The sequence below is a fragment of the Pectinophora gossypiella genome, chromosome 29, assembly GCF_024362695.1.
Source record: "Pectinophora gossypiella chromosome 29, ilPecGoss1.1, whole genome shotgun sequence".
NCBI lineage: Eukaryota > Metazoa > Arthropoda > Insecta > Lepidoptera > Gelechiidae > Pectinophora > Pectinophora gossypiella.
In genome coordinates this window covers 2,022,616-2,035,842 of record NC_065432.1, presented here as the reverse complement: position 1 = coordinate 2,035,842, position 13,227 = coordinate 2,022,616, and the positions used below count along the sequence as shown (strand labels likewise).

The 13,227-nt window shown below is 38.6% G+C and overlaps 3 protein-coding genes across 6 annotated transcripts in view; all 3 read right to left on the bottom strand.

Moving 5' to 3' along the window:
* The window catches only part of LOC126379503 (uncharacterized), a 94,267-nt gene extending 92,945 nt beyond the window's left edge, over nt 1-1,322 (bottom strand). Inside the window, exon 1 of the mRNA XM_050028280.1 lies at nt 1,052-1,322. The gene's annotated coding sequence lies outside the window, so the exon portion shown is untranslated. The remainder of the gene's footprint in view (nt 1-1,051) is intronic.
* The window catches only part of LOC126379493 (solute carrier family 2, facilitated glucose transporter member 1-like), a 44,752-nt gene extending 42,132 nt beyond the window's left edge, over nt 1-2,620 (bottom strand). Inside the window, exon 1 of the mRNA XM_050028264.1 lies at nt 2,362-2,620. Coding sequence (XP_049884221.1) covers nt 2,362-2,367 — 6 coding nt within the window. The 5' untranslated portion in view covers nt 2,368-2,620. The remainder of the gene's footprint in view (nt 1-2,361) is intronic.
* A 1,276-nt stretch (nt 2,621-3,896) lies between these two features.
* LOC126379492 (zinc finger protein 846-like) overlaps nt 3,897-13,227 on the bottom strand; it is a 138,310-nt gene continuing 128,979 nt past the window's right edge. The window contains exons 2-8 of one of the 4 annotated variants that reach the window (XM_050028261.1): nt 12,456-12,526; nt 10,309-10,941; nt 9,569-9,753; nt 9,043-9,153; nt 8,227-8,433; nt 6,175-6,280; nt 3,897-4,301 (exon numbers count right to left, since the gene is read on the bottom strand). In XM_050028261.1, coding sequence (XP_049884218.1) covers nt 4,233-4,301; nt 6,175-6,280; nt 8,227-8,433; nt 9,043-9,153; nt 9,569-9,753; nt 10,309-10,941; nt 12,456-12,503 — 1,359 coding nt within the window. In that variant the 5' untranslated portion in view covers nt 12,504-12,526 and the 3' untranslated portion in view covers nt 3,897-4,232. Of the gene's footprint in view, nt 4,302-6,174; nt 6,281-8,226; nt 8,434-9,042; nt 9,154-9,568; nt 9,754-10,308; nt 10,942-12,455; nt 12,527-12,930; nt 13,103-13,227 lie in introns of those variants that run through there. The other 3 variants (XM_050028260.1, XM_050028262.1, XM_050028263.1) reach the window with 3 other exon arrangements.

The window sequence follows — 13,227 nt, the reverse complement described above, 5'->3', positions numbered from 1 at the left end:
CATTCATAAATATCTAAGTACTAGTTTCACAGTCGCACTATAATTTATCTATAATTTATCTATAATTTATTTATCTAATTGGAATTAATGACATATCTACTCTAAATACCAAGGAATGGAAGAAAGAGGTGGGAAGGGTCAAATAAGCTTTTTTGTTTTTTTTTTTTGACGTGACTTGTTGTAGATTTGCCGCAGATGGCATTAACTACTTGGCCGGACAAATGGGGAGCGCTGAAGGCTCTCACCCGGTACAACGTTTAAGACAACAGGCCTGAGGGTGCCCAGTTGGGCGCGAACATCGGCTCAGGGCGTCGTCTGAGAGAAAAAAAATATTAGAAAGAATTAATCGACCGTAGTGAGTCGATAGCGATAAGCGCTGATTGAGGGAAATCGTCGACTACGCCGGCGGGGTCGGTATTGGGGTCCTGAAGTGTTTGGTGTCGCGAGCTGAATGGCCGCCTCTATGGCTAGAGTTTCAGATGATTTTTTATATCGGATATCCGATAGTTTCGTTTACGGTTACAGAGCTCCCTAACATACCTAGTGTCTACCTAGTCAGTTAACTCAATCACTCAGTGAGTTAAATTATGAAAGTACTTACTTTTACCTAGTACAGTCATGAGCAATATAATGTACCCACTTTAGGACTCTGTCGCACTAACATATTTGACATTTAGTGAGACTTACAGTTCAATTTGTCAAAAAAGTTAATGTGACATGGTACCAAAGTGTATACATATTAATGCTCGTGACCGTACGTGTGTATAAACTGTTTGCTACTCGTTAATGTTATTGTAATCATTCTGAACTGAACGCATGATGAATAAATTAACGGTGGTAACAGTTAGTACTATAAATAGAAGTCATTTAAACGATATTACGTACCTATTTACTATTATTACGGTATTATTATCAAATGTGTTTATACTTTTTTTTTTGTTTTGGTTTTCCCCGAAGGGTAAGGCAAAGGGAACTATGCCCATACAGCCATGTCTGACGTATTTTTTTTCTTGATGATTAATGGAATGATGAAAGGTGATGATGATGAAACCTAAGCCCCCACCCTCGGAGTAGACTCCTACTCCGAACCCCAAACGAATTAACTCAAAAGTCCGCATAAACTTTTGAGTTATGAAGCGGCTTCCCGGCACGAAGCGAAAATAGGCAGATACACTTTGTTTATTGAATACCCCAATATAATAACACTCGCGAATGTCTTCCGACTAACTTAATGCGATCATTAACCACAAAACACCACTTCGTATTAATTATTTAGATTACTCAATGAAGAAAGCAACTGTCCCGTTCCCGTTTCCCGCCGAAAAGCCATGTGTTTATACTTTTTTCTCCCTTTTGCTTATTAAAGGGACAGGCTAAGATCGTAAGACTATACTGCCTAGTCTTCAGTAAGTAGATACATTTCCTTAGCTGTTTAATTTCAATACACTTAAGTAAGTACTTACTTACTTAAAGTTTTCCGTAATAAATTAACGCACTCGCGATTACACCATTTATGATTTTAAGTTTTATTTCCGATTATTGTTCTTTTTTTAAGTTTACTTTCTACTTTTGATTATTATTTAAGTCAGTGTTGTGTGCGTCTATAATTGGCAGGCATACCGGAACTTTTCCTATCTGTATTTTATTTTTTGTGTTTGTGTTTATCCATCTTTGGACTTCGTATCAACAGTGGCTGCAAGTTGTCTTTGATTACTTGTGGCTCTGCCCACCCCATTAGGGATTACGGGCGTGAGTTTATGTATGTGTGTTTATGTATGTGTATGTACTGCTGTTGATGCACCATAATACATTTTATATTAATATATTTCTATTTAATATATTTGTCTCGTATTTATACGCTCCCTAATTGTTTCAGAACAGAATAAGTATAAACAGCCTAGCTTTATTTGCTTAAGTACAGGCCTCTTCTCGTACAACCAGAGGGGATATGGACGGGTGAGCCCTCTGCGCTCCTCATTTGTCCGGCCAAGTACCTAGTCGGCCAAGAATAACATTTGTGGCAAATCTACATAAAATCACGTCAAAAAAAGAAAGAAAAAAGTATGAAGCATACTCCACCACGCCGGACCACGCGGCTCCACTGCCGGCTAGTAGCCAAACCATATAATGCCAGTCTACAACCCGACCGAACACCATTCAATACTTACTATTTCAATCAGCGTATGAAACTAAAATATCAGTTAAAATAAAACTAAAAATCTAAAAAGTTTTGTTACGAAAAGTCCTCAGTCCGATGTGTTATTTGATCAACCAGAAAAAAACGTCAAACAACGGTGAAAGTAGTCTGAATAAACAGTCACCCACGAACAGGCATTTAAAAAAGTAAACAAAATACTTTACCGCCATCCTGCCGGTAGTGTAGTCTGGAAATCCAAACCAAACAAGCTTGCTTCAAAGTTCACTTCCCACTCACTATAAAACTTCAAACTATTTTAAACACAAATTCCCTCTGAATTATGAATGAAATTACACTGGAAAAATATCAAAAAATACATCAATTGTTCAAAAAAGTTGCACTGATTATATTTTTTAATTTAGGTTATTTATAATACAATGGTCGAGAAGCTGTCTCGCGTGGCGCGTTCGTCGCGGTTCGAATTTTAAATGCAGTGACGCGCGGAAGAATGGCGGCGGCTGTGACGTCACTTAACCGGTTCAGTTTTATTTTTTCACGTTAGTTTGTGAAGACACAGCGTTGTAGCGCTTTGTAAACTCGCATCTTTATTTTATGGCGCTTGATCAAAATCCTTCTCTACGTGCTGGACTGGAAGCTACTAAACTAAGTAGGTAGGTACATTAGAATGGGTTCAGCTGGGGGTTAAAATGGCCACATCAAATCAATTCATCAAAGAAAGCAATATGACAATTAGACATTTGCGCATATAAAAGTAAGTGCGCAATGCAAACAGTAATGTCCTAACCAAACTAGGGACCATAAAGTATTTTTTGTGATATGTCCCCACCGGGTATCGAACCCGGGACCTCCGGATCGTGAGGCCAACGCTGAACCACTGGACCACGGAGGTCGTGAGAGCCGCCAGCCACTGAGTGAATAGTTTCCTAGGTCCTGAAATTCTGATTACTAAATAAAGACAGATCTAAAGGTTACAAAAGTATGTAGTATTATTCCTTTATTCTACGTTATAAAGCGCTTTGGAAGCTGGATTATATAAAACACCGTTAGGAGGTGTGTGAAGGGCTTGACTGAACGTAATGCACGAAAAATTTATACACACACATACACAAACTCACGCCCATTTCCCACCGGGGTAAGCAGACTGTATAGTTCTAGCTGAATATTTGCAAATTGACAAAATATTTTGAGGAGCTCGGTGGCGCAGCGGTAAACGCGCTCGGTCTGCGATTGTTGTAGTTAAGCAACATTCGCAAAGGCCGGTCATAGGATGGGTGACAACAAAAAAAAAGTTTTCATCTCGAGCTCCTCCGTGCTTCGGAAGGCACGTTAAGCCGTTGGTTCCGGCTGCATTAGCAGTGGTTAATAACCATCAATCCGCACTGGGCCCGCGTGGTGGTTTAAGGCCCGATCTCCCTATCCATCCATAGGGAAGGCCCGTGCCCCAGCAGTGGGGACGTTAATGGGCTGATGATGATGATGATGACAAAAGATTTTAGGATATTTTTGCGTTCACGGAAATATTGATATCCGGTGTTCGAACAGAAGCTCCCGACTATATCTCAATTGGGGTAGGCAGAGGTACATCCATCGCAAGATGAACTAAATACCCACGCCTCACCGAGCTTTTTGTTAGACCGTGATAGGTGAGCCGTATCGCCGTCTATAATGGTCGAGCCAACTGTGTTAGTGAAAACTGAACTTAAGATAAATTAATAAGTCATTGGAACTTCCAATAAAATACAAGAAAAATATCAATTTATTGGACAAAAAAACGTTATTAAAACAATTACAGACAATAATTAAAACACATAATAACGGGTTCTTACCGCGTTTAAATGGGGATATGAGACTCCCGATATTTCGACACTGTTGCAAGTGCCATGATCACAGGATGACTGATGAGATCGGAGTGGAGTAGGTAGATCCATAATTTTCTACGGGCAGACATATCTGTCTACCCTCTTTCTTAAAGTAAGAACCCGTTATTATGTGTTTTAATTATGATAATAACCGCGTAAACTTAAAACAATGTATAATTACAGACAAATATTTAATCGAACCCACGTAGGTTGTTTCACTCTGTTTTCTCCTTAGCGTGCACGCAACGAACGTGTTTTCTCAAATTGGTGTTACTCGAAAATGTCTGAAACAAAAAAAGACATTTCACCGCCAGCAGAGCTAACATACTACTAAGCCGCCAAAGGCCCCCGAGATGACTCATGTAACGACTACTAACTTACGTCAGTAAGTAGTAACCGGGACCAACGGCTTAAAGTGCCTTCCGCCAACCAATGTCCTAACCAAATTATATCCCAAAGTGATTTGATATGTCTCCACCTCGAACCTGGGTCCTCCGGATCGTGAGCCCAACGCTCAACCTACGCCCACGGAAGCTATTACTCATCATCTCCCCCGAATTATCCCGTTTTTCATAGGGTCCGCTTACCTAAACTGAACATTTGACAGGTCTGGCTTACTGGGCAGACGACTGCATGTCTGATCTTCCATCCCGCGAAGGGAAAACCAGCCCAATGCAGGTTACGTCACATACTTCCGAAAATGCATTTCTCGAGAATTTGGGTTTCCTCAGGCTGTTTTCCTTTACCGATGAGCACGTGATAATCATTTATGATACATACATACATACATACATAAACTCACGCCCGTAATCCCTAATGGGGTGGGCAGAGCCACAAGTAATCAAAGACAACTTGCAGCCACTGTTGATACGATGTCGTAAGCTGGGTAATCATTTATGATCCAAACGTAAATTCAAAAACAAATTCGACAATCATTGGTTTAGGCCAATGTTCAAACCTGCGACCTCGAAGTGAGAGGCAAGCGTTCTACTAACTGGGCTACCACGACTCACGGCCACGGAAGCTATTACTGCGCATTGATATTAAATGAAAGAAATCGAGGTTTCATATCACACCATCACGTGAATGTGTGAAAAAGGCGCCGTGGTTTTCTCTAAAAGCGACGTTTCAAGTATTATTTACCATTTGGCTTGCATCCAGATATTTCGTAATAGCTAACAATAGATTGATGTATTTCTAGTAAAAGGGCCCCCTTAAGGTGTTACCAGACCAGTCGATTGATCGATCGACGGCATCGATCGATAGTAGAATGGAATAGTCGACGTCAATCGATAGTTTCTACCAGACCAATCGATCGATCGTCGATCGATTGTAGAATGGAATCTTTTTATCGTGTCAGGTGGAATACCAACCTCATCAACCCTGGTGTTAGGGTTATTACTGAGCCGCCAAAGGTCCCTGACATGGCTCATGTAACGACTACGTACAGTCATGAGCAATATAATGTACCCACTTAAGGATTCTGTCGCACTAACATATTTGACTTTTAGTGAGACTTACAGTTCAACATGTCAAAAAAGTTAATGTGATATGGTACCAAAATGTGTACATATAGGATTATTTGCAAAAAATAGCGATCGGCACATTGTTAATACCAGGAATAAAAATAAACTTGCTTTACAAGTCAGTCGATTACATAAGATTACTAAATCTTTTAAGGGGCAATGTATACGTTTTTATAATAAGATTCCCATTGACATTCAGAATTTGCCTTTCAACTGTTTTAAGACAGTAGTTAAACAAAAACTTTACAAAAAAGGTTATTATAAAGTTAGTGATTATTTAGAAGATATGAATGCATGGGATTAACTGTCTGAGAACTGATATTAGGCAGCTAAATTACTCAATTGTATACCAATATTTTATGTTTATTTTTATTTTTTTTTTAAAGAACGTCTAGGGCCCTGTGCCCAGGTTTTTCTTGCAGCTTCTTTTCCCCGGCTATACAGGTTGTGAGAAGCTGCAGTAGTTTTAGGCGGATGAGACTTTCGTTATGTAAAAATTGACGATTCAAAGTGTAACTATGTTACCTACTGAATAAAGATATTTTTGAATTTGAATTTGAATATGCATATTAATGCTCGTGACCGTACTTACATCAGTATGTACCGGAATCGGCACCAATATTTTACCTACCTTGTCACAAACGTCGCATCTGTGCGTAGTTAAATGACGTGTATTTACGTGGGAATTGAGTAGACTCTCTTTTGTAAATCTTTTGAAACATTCTGGACATGTGAATCTAAAAACATACATCACTTTAATAACACAAATTGTTACGCAATGTGACATCATCCCTCTCAGTATTCGTTACGATGTCACTTACACCTCATACAAGTACATACAGTAGCCACACAAGTAGGTATGGGTGTTAGTGACACTGTAACGAATACTGAAGGGGATGATTCAGACCATGATTCTGAGACGATATCAAGTGGAATTTCCTGTCGGAGAAGTCATGAAAATTTTAGACCTTTTATAAATTATTTTCCATTCCATACTTTTGCGACGGAAAATTCCACTTGATATCAACTCAGAATCATGGCCTGAATCATCTCCCAAAGTTTTCGTTACGATGTCACTGACACCCTGTATAATCAATAGTGTAATTAATTAGTAGTATACTTCCGAAGCACAAACTGTAGCAATAGCGGAATATTGCATTAAGACAAACCTGCAAGGTTTAACAATGCGATTCAATTGTATCATTATGTAAAATATTTCAACAATAAAAAAAAGAAAAACAAAAATATTTAATGCTCTACCTGGGGGATTAAAATGGCCACATCGAAGCAATTGGGTCGTGTACTAGGTTCAAGATAAATTATGAAATTCTGATTACTAAATAAAGACACATCTAAAACTAACGAAAAACATTTTCTTTTTTCTATTAAACTTATTTATGAATTTTAATCAAGAAAAACGTAATAATAAGTCCGACATTTTGTCACGTTTTTCTATGACGTCACAGAGTGCTTTTTCATACAAATTCCATAGTAATTTCGTGTTTTGACGTTTAGTAAAAAGTAACTGATTTGACTAGTTGGAAACTAGCCTATTCACCTAACAAAGCAATATTGCAATTTGACATTTGCGCATATAAAATTAACTGTCATTAAATGTCAAAGTAAGTAAGGACTACGTACTTACATGAGTAAGTAGTAACCGGGACCAACGGCTAACCTCTGCCATCTCTATGTACCTCTGACTACCCCTTTGGGGTACAGTCACGAGCTTATGTCATGTATGTTTTATTTCAGTCATCATCATCATCAGCCGCACGACGCCCACTGCTAGGCATAGACCTCCCCCAAGGATCTCCACGACGATCGGCCCTGCGCTGCCCGCATCCAGCGGCTTCGCGCGACCTTCACCAGATCGTCGGTCCACCTTGTAGCGGGCCTACCCACTGAGCGTCGTCCGACACGTGGTCGCCATTTTTTTTTTTACCTTTCCGCCCCATCTTTTTTTTTGACGTGACTTATTGTACATTTGCCGCAGATGGCATTAACTACTTGGCCGGACAAATGGGGAGCGCTGAAGGCTCTCACCCGGTTCCGCCCCAGCGGCCACCGTTATTTCAGTATAAAACTATATTTATTTACTTGTTAAGTAAGTACACAGCCTCCGTGGTCTAGTGGTTAGAGCGTCAGGCTCACGATCAAGATGTCCGGGTTCGATTCCCGATGGGGACATGGTCGCGATTCAGAGGGCATGTTAAGCTGTTGGTCCCGGCTATTAGCCGTAAAAACACCTTCACCAACCCGAAGAGGAGCAGCGTGGTGGAGTATGCTCCATATCCCCTCCGGTTGATTGAGGGGAGGCCTGTGCCCAACAGTGGGATGTATATAGGCTGTTTATGTATGTATGTTGAGGAGCTCGGTGGCGCAGCGGTAAACGCACTCGGTCTGCGATTGTTGAAGTTAAGCAACTTTCGCAAAGGCCGGTCATAGGATGGGTGACCACAAAAAAAAAGTTTTCATCTCGAACTCCTCCGTGCTTCGGAAGGCACGTTAAGCCGTTGGTCCCAGCTGCATTAGCAGTCGTTACTAACCACCAATCCGCACTGGGCCCGCGTGGTGGTTTAAGGCCCGATCTCCCCATCCATCTATAGGGAAGGTCCGTGCCCCAGCAGTGGGGACGTTAATGGGCTGATGATGATGATGTATGTAAGTACAATTGGCTCACCTTAACTCCTCATCTGTCAAATGCCTCCTACTCTCTCTGTAATGTCTGTCCAACCCCTTTTGCGACTTGTACCTCTTGTCACATTCAACGCAGTAATACGTCGGTATATTATGAGAATGAGTGCGCGTATGCGCTCGCAGGTTATACTGTGTTGAGAATGCTCGTGCGCAGATAGTGCAAACATACATGCGTAGAGAGGAGTGAGTACTGAAAAAAAACAATGGCGTACTTTATTCCGAAAATGGCACACTTCATACGCTTCATTCATAAAATGGTATGCAACATTAAAAAAATGGCACACTTCACTCCCAAAATGGCGCACTTAATTCACACAATCACGCTCTTAAACAATAAAATGGCACGCTTCATTCATAAAATGGCACACTTCATTCATAAAATGGTATGCAACATTTAAAAAATGGCACACTTCACTCCCAAAATGGCGCACTTAATTCACACAATCACGCTCTTAAACAATAAAATGGCACGCTTCATTCATAAAATGGCACACTTCATTCATAAAATGGTATGCAACATTAAAAAAATGGCACACTTCACTCCCAAAATGGCGCACTTAATTCACACAATCACGCTCTTAATCAATAAAATGGCACGCTTCATTCATATAATCACACGCTTAATCAACAATGGTACACTTCATTCTTAAAATGGCACACTTCATTCATAAATTGGCACGTATCATTCATATAATGGCATTCTTACTCAATAAAATGGTACGATTCAGTTCGAATAACTACGGTCTAGATAAATAAATAAAAACATTTATTGAACTACTTAATTAGTGAACCTACTTACCGAATATGTACAGTAAGCCGATGTTTAGTCGCAAACCGTCTATCACAATTGTTACACGCATACTTTTTCTCCTTGTGAAGTCCTTTATGAAGAATACGAGACATGTCGCTACTGAAAAGACAACATACATAAACTCATATAACATAACATAATATAAACAGCCTATATACGTCCCACTGCTGGGCACAGGCCTCCCCTCAATCAACCGGAGGGGGTATAGAGCATACTCCACCACGCTGCTCCAATGCGGGTTGGTGGAGGTGTTTTTTTTTTTACGGCTAATAGCCGGGACCAACGGCTTAACGCGCCCTCCGAAGCACGGAAGCATCTTACTTCATCGGACAATCAGGTGAATCAAGCCTGAAAAGTCCTTACTAAACAAAGGACAGTCTCACAAAGTGATTTCGACAATGTCCCCATCGGAAATCGAACCCGGACCTCCAGATCGTGAGCCTAACGCTCTAACCACTAGACCACGGAGGCTGTTAATTGTATCGGAAGTGTTTTGGAAGCAAATAATACTAACAAATTAATGGATATATGCTGTACATAGTCACAGTTGTTTCTGTGTAGTACACAGAGCCGCCATCTTGTAAACTTGGCGCCACAGAGCAGGCAGACGAACCAGCGGCGATGAGCTAGTCGGTGTTGGGAGAGCACCTCCTTGGATTTGAAGTAGAGAGCGCAGATTTGACACCTGTGAGGTGTTACCTGAAAAATTAAGTGCAGTTTTCACTAAAATACGATGATCGGAAGGCACGTTAAGCCGTTGGTCCCGGTTACGGTGAGTACTCGTTACATAAAAAAAAAAAAAATAAAAAAAAATCTTTATTTTCCCTTCACAAAGGTAACACAAATTATGTAAACTTAACTAAGGTAATGATACACACTATAGTGCCTTTGTGAGAGACTGGTGTCAATACTAGGTGTGACCCTGTGTGACAGATCACCAGGCTCCCAAAATCTTACGGAACTCCTAATTTATAACCTTAGAACTATAGAAAAGTGAAGCCAAAACAAAACATAAAATATATAAATTGAGTGGTACACAAAAGAAGTATGTAAAGTAAATGTAAAGATTCTGTGTGCGTTTGAGTGCGTGTGTGTGTGAACATGAGTCATGTCAGGGGCTTTTGCGGCTCAATAGTAATCCTGACACCAGGGTTGCTGAGGTTGGTAATCCACCGCACAATAGAAGAAGAAGATACCCGTGTTTGGATTGCAAAAAAAAGTTAGGAGTATTGGAAGAAAGACTACAATATCTACCTGACTATGCCTGTTCATATGTTCATTGAAAACATCTTCAAACATATACCCAATTCCACATTTTTCACATTTAAACTTCATATTCATAAACCTTTCTGTTTGTTTCTTCATTTCTATTTCATTCAATTGTTCTTCATGGTTAAGATATTTAACATCAAAGTTCATTTCTTTATAATCTATTTGTTTTTTATTCTTACTTCTTTCTTCAGAAATATTTTTTTCTTCATGAACTTTAGTGGCCTTTTCTTCACGATTATTTTCTTCAGAAATATCATCTTCGAGGCATGATATTGTAATATCTTCGTCATCAAAAACATCAGCTTCATTCTTTATTCCTTCCACACCATTCTTCAGAGATTCTTCAGAAACGAAATTTTCTTCTTTATTGATTATTGTTATACTTTCTTCATGAAATGTTTCATCATTTTTTACTGGAGGTATGTCTATGTGCTTATTGTGCGTGTATTTTAAATTAAATATACCAGTACTTCTAAATTTGTTTTGGTTTTTATAAGATTTTTTTTTATAATTTTCCAAAATAGTTTTTGATTCTTCAGCGGTTTTTATTAAGTGACTTGCCTTGTTTATACCAACGTCACACCATACACAGAGTCTTATATCCGAGATTTCATTCTGAAAAAGTGTAAATCATAAAAAAAATACTTTCATATTTCCAACCCCGCGGCACGGCAACCACGCGCGATTCGCGCGAATAAGGGACTTTCCAATCGGCGTTCCCCAAACACACGATAGATGGCGTTGATCACTTTTAACGTGATAATTACCTATTTCCTCATTTCTGGGGTTCATTATTCAAAAATGTAATATAATTGCAGAAGCATATTAAAACTAATTGTTGCTTGATATTTGCATCACATAGCGAGGAGAACCGATGGCCGATGGGGCGGAAAGGTTCTGGTGTGGCGACCACGTGTCGGACGACGTACAGTGGGTAGGCCCGCTACAAGGTGGACCGACGATCTGGTGAAGGTCGCGGGAAGCCGCTGGATGCGGGCAGCGCAGGTCCGATCGTCGTGGAGATCCTTGGGGGAGGCATATGCCCAGCAGTGGGCGTCATACGGCTGATGATGATGATGATGCATCACATTATGAGAATGATGTTGCTACCTATATTGCTTCTCTTTATTTTGATGTGAATAATAATGGGTGGAAGTTGTAATTGTGCCTTGGTGTAATAAAAAAGGTCAATATTTATACCCGAAAACAAAGATAAAAGATGCATATGTCTGTTATCCGTGAATTTAGAAGTTTAAACGAAGAAAAAACTTAACAACGCCATCTATCGTGTTTTTGGGGAACGCTGGTTGGAAAGTCCCTCATTGGCTACTTAACAACCTAGGGCCTGTTTAATAAAACTTACAATTGTAAATTACAACGACAATTTGATGTTCATTGCGTAGCTAATATGAAACTGCAAAATATTCGTGATCACACACTCCGCAATGTACATCAAATTGTCATTGTAATTTACAATTGTAAGTTTTATTAAACAGGCCCCTACTCAAATGAGATACTTTTTATGAAATATCAAAACGAAAATTTTCTATGGAGTTTGTATGGAAATACTGTACTGAGATGTTATCACTAAAAGTAATTAAATATTGTACTCATTGTTACTTAATTTATGAATAAAATTCTAAAATAAGTCGAAAAATAAAATGAGATTGATTTATGATCATCTAAGACTAATAATAATAAACGTTTATTGCATCAATTCAGGTTAGTTACATTGCAATTACAGTGCATAAAAATAGTAAGTATCGCCAAATTCTACTTTTTCAAGCATACACAATGAAAGAGCGGACGGTACAAGTTACATTACGTTAACTACTGCCTATATAATAAAATAACAATTAATAAAATATCTTAAGCTACCCATATTCATAAAATATTAAAACTAAAATAACAAAACACCAAAATAAAAAAATCTAAATCTAAATTAAACATCAAAATTTACAATCTAAATATTCTTTGACACTGTAAAAGCATTCACTGGCTTGACTGGCTTCTATTTGTAGATTAGCATTTTATAATTTATCTTTGACCCAGTCAAGTACCCAATAAGTCGTACAATGTTTATCAAAAAAATCAAAATCAAAAGAGATTTATTGCAATTATACAAGTACAAAAAAGATGTCATAGGTACATTGTAAAAAAGAAAAAATATAATTCATAGGTAGAATTTAACCCAATCGGGCGCGCAACATTAAATAGGTATGTACTTAAATATTACAATATTAACATTTTATTCATAGTCAATTGGGCGTGCAACATTACATACTTATATACAATATTAAAATTAATTTATTGTCAATCCGTTGTGCAAATCAATAACCCTGGCCAACAAACAGCATTATCTGCGTAGATAGCATCCTGGTCAAAGTCGTCGATATAATTCGCGCCGTGCGCGACATGGTTACTATGCCGAGGGGGCTGAAGTAGGTAGTACGCTTTCCAATGTTATATCAGAACTTAAAAGCAATAAAATACTTTCAGATTGCATTCAGTTGTTTTATTACATGTATTAAGAGGCACTAATCGCAAAATCCATAGCAGAATACAGGTAAAAAATATTTTAAAACACTTCTAAACTTAGCTTACCTTCACTTCTAAAAAGTCTCTCAAAAACCGGTTTATCGTTGAAGAATTTACCAACTTTACATTGGTATCTGATTTCAAACAAATTCTGCACAAATTTAAAATAGTTTCCATTATTTTTTAAGCACTTTTTATTCATAAATCTTGAAATAACTAAGTTTATTTACAATCAACACGATCAGCTGTTAATGCGAACTGTCATAATCGTTTAGAAATCTAAAAAACTTTTTACGTTCATCATTTTAATTACGTTCAGGAATTTAATTAAAATAGCTTGTAACATGGGGTTTTATTTATTTC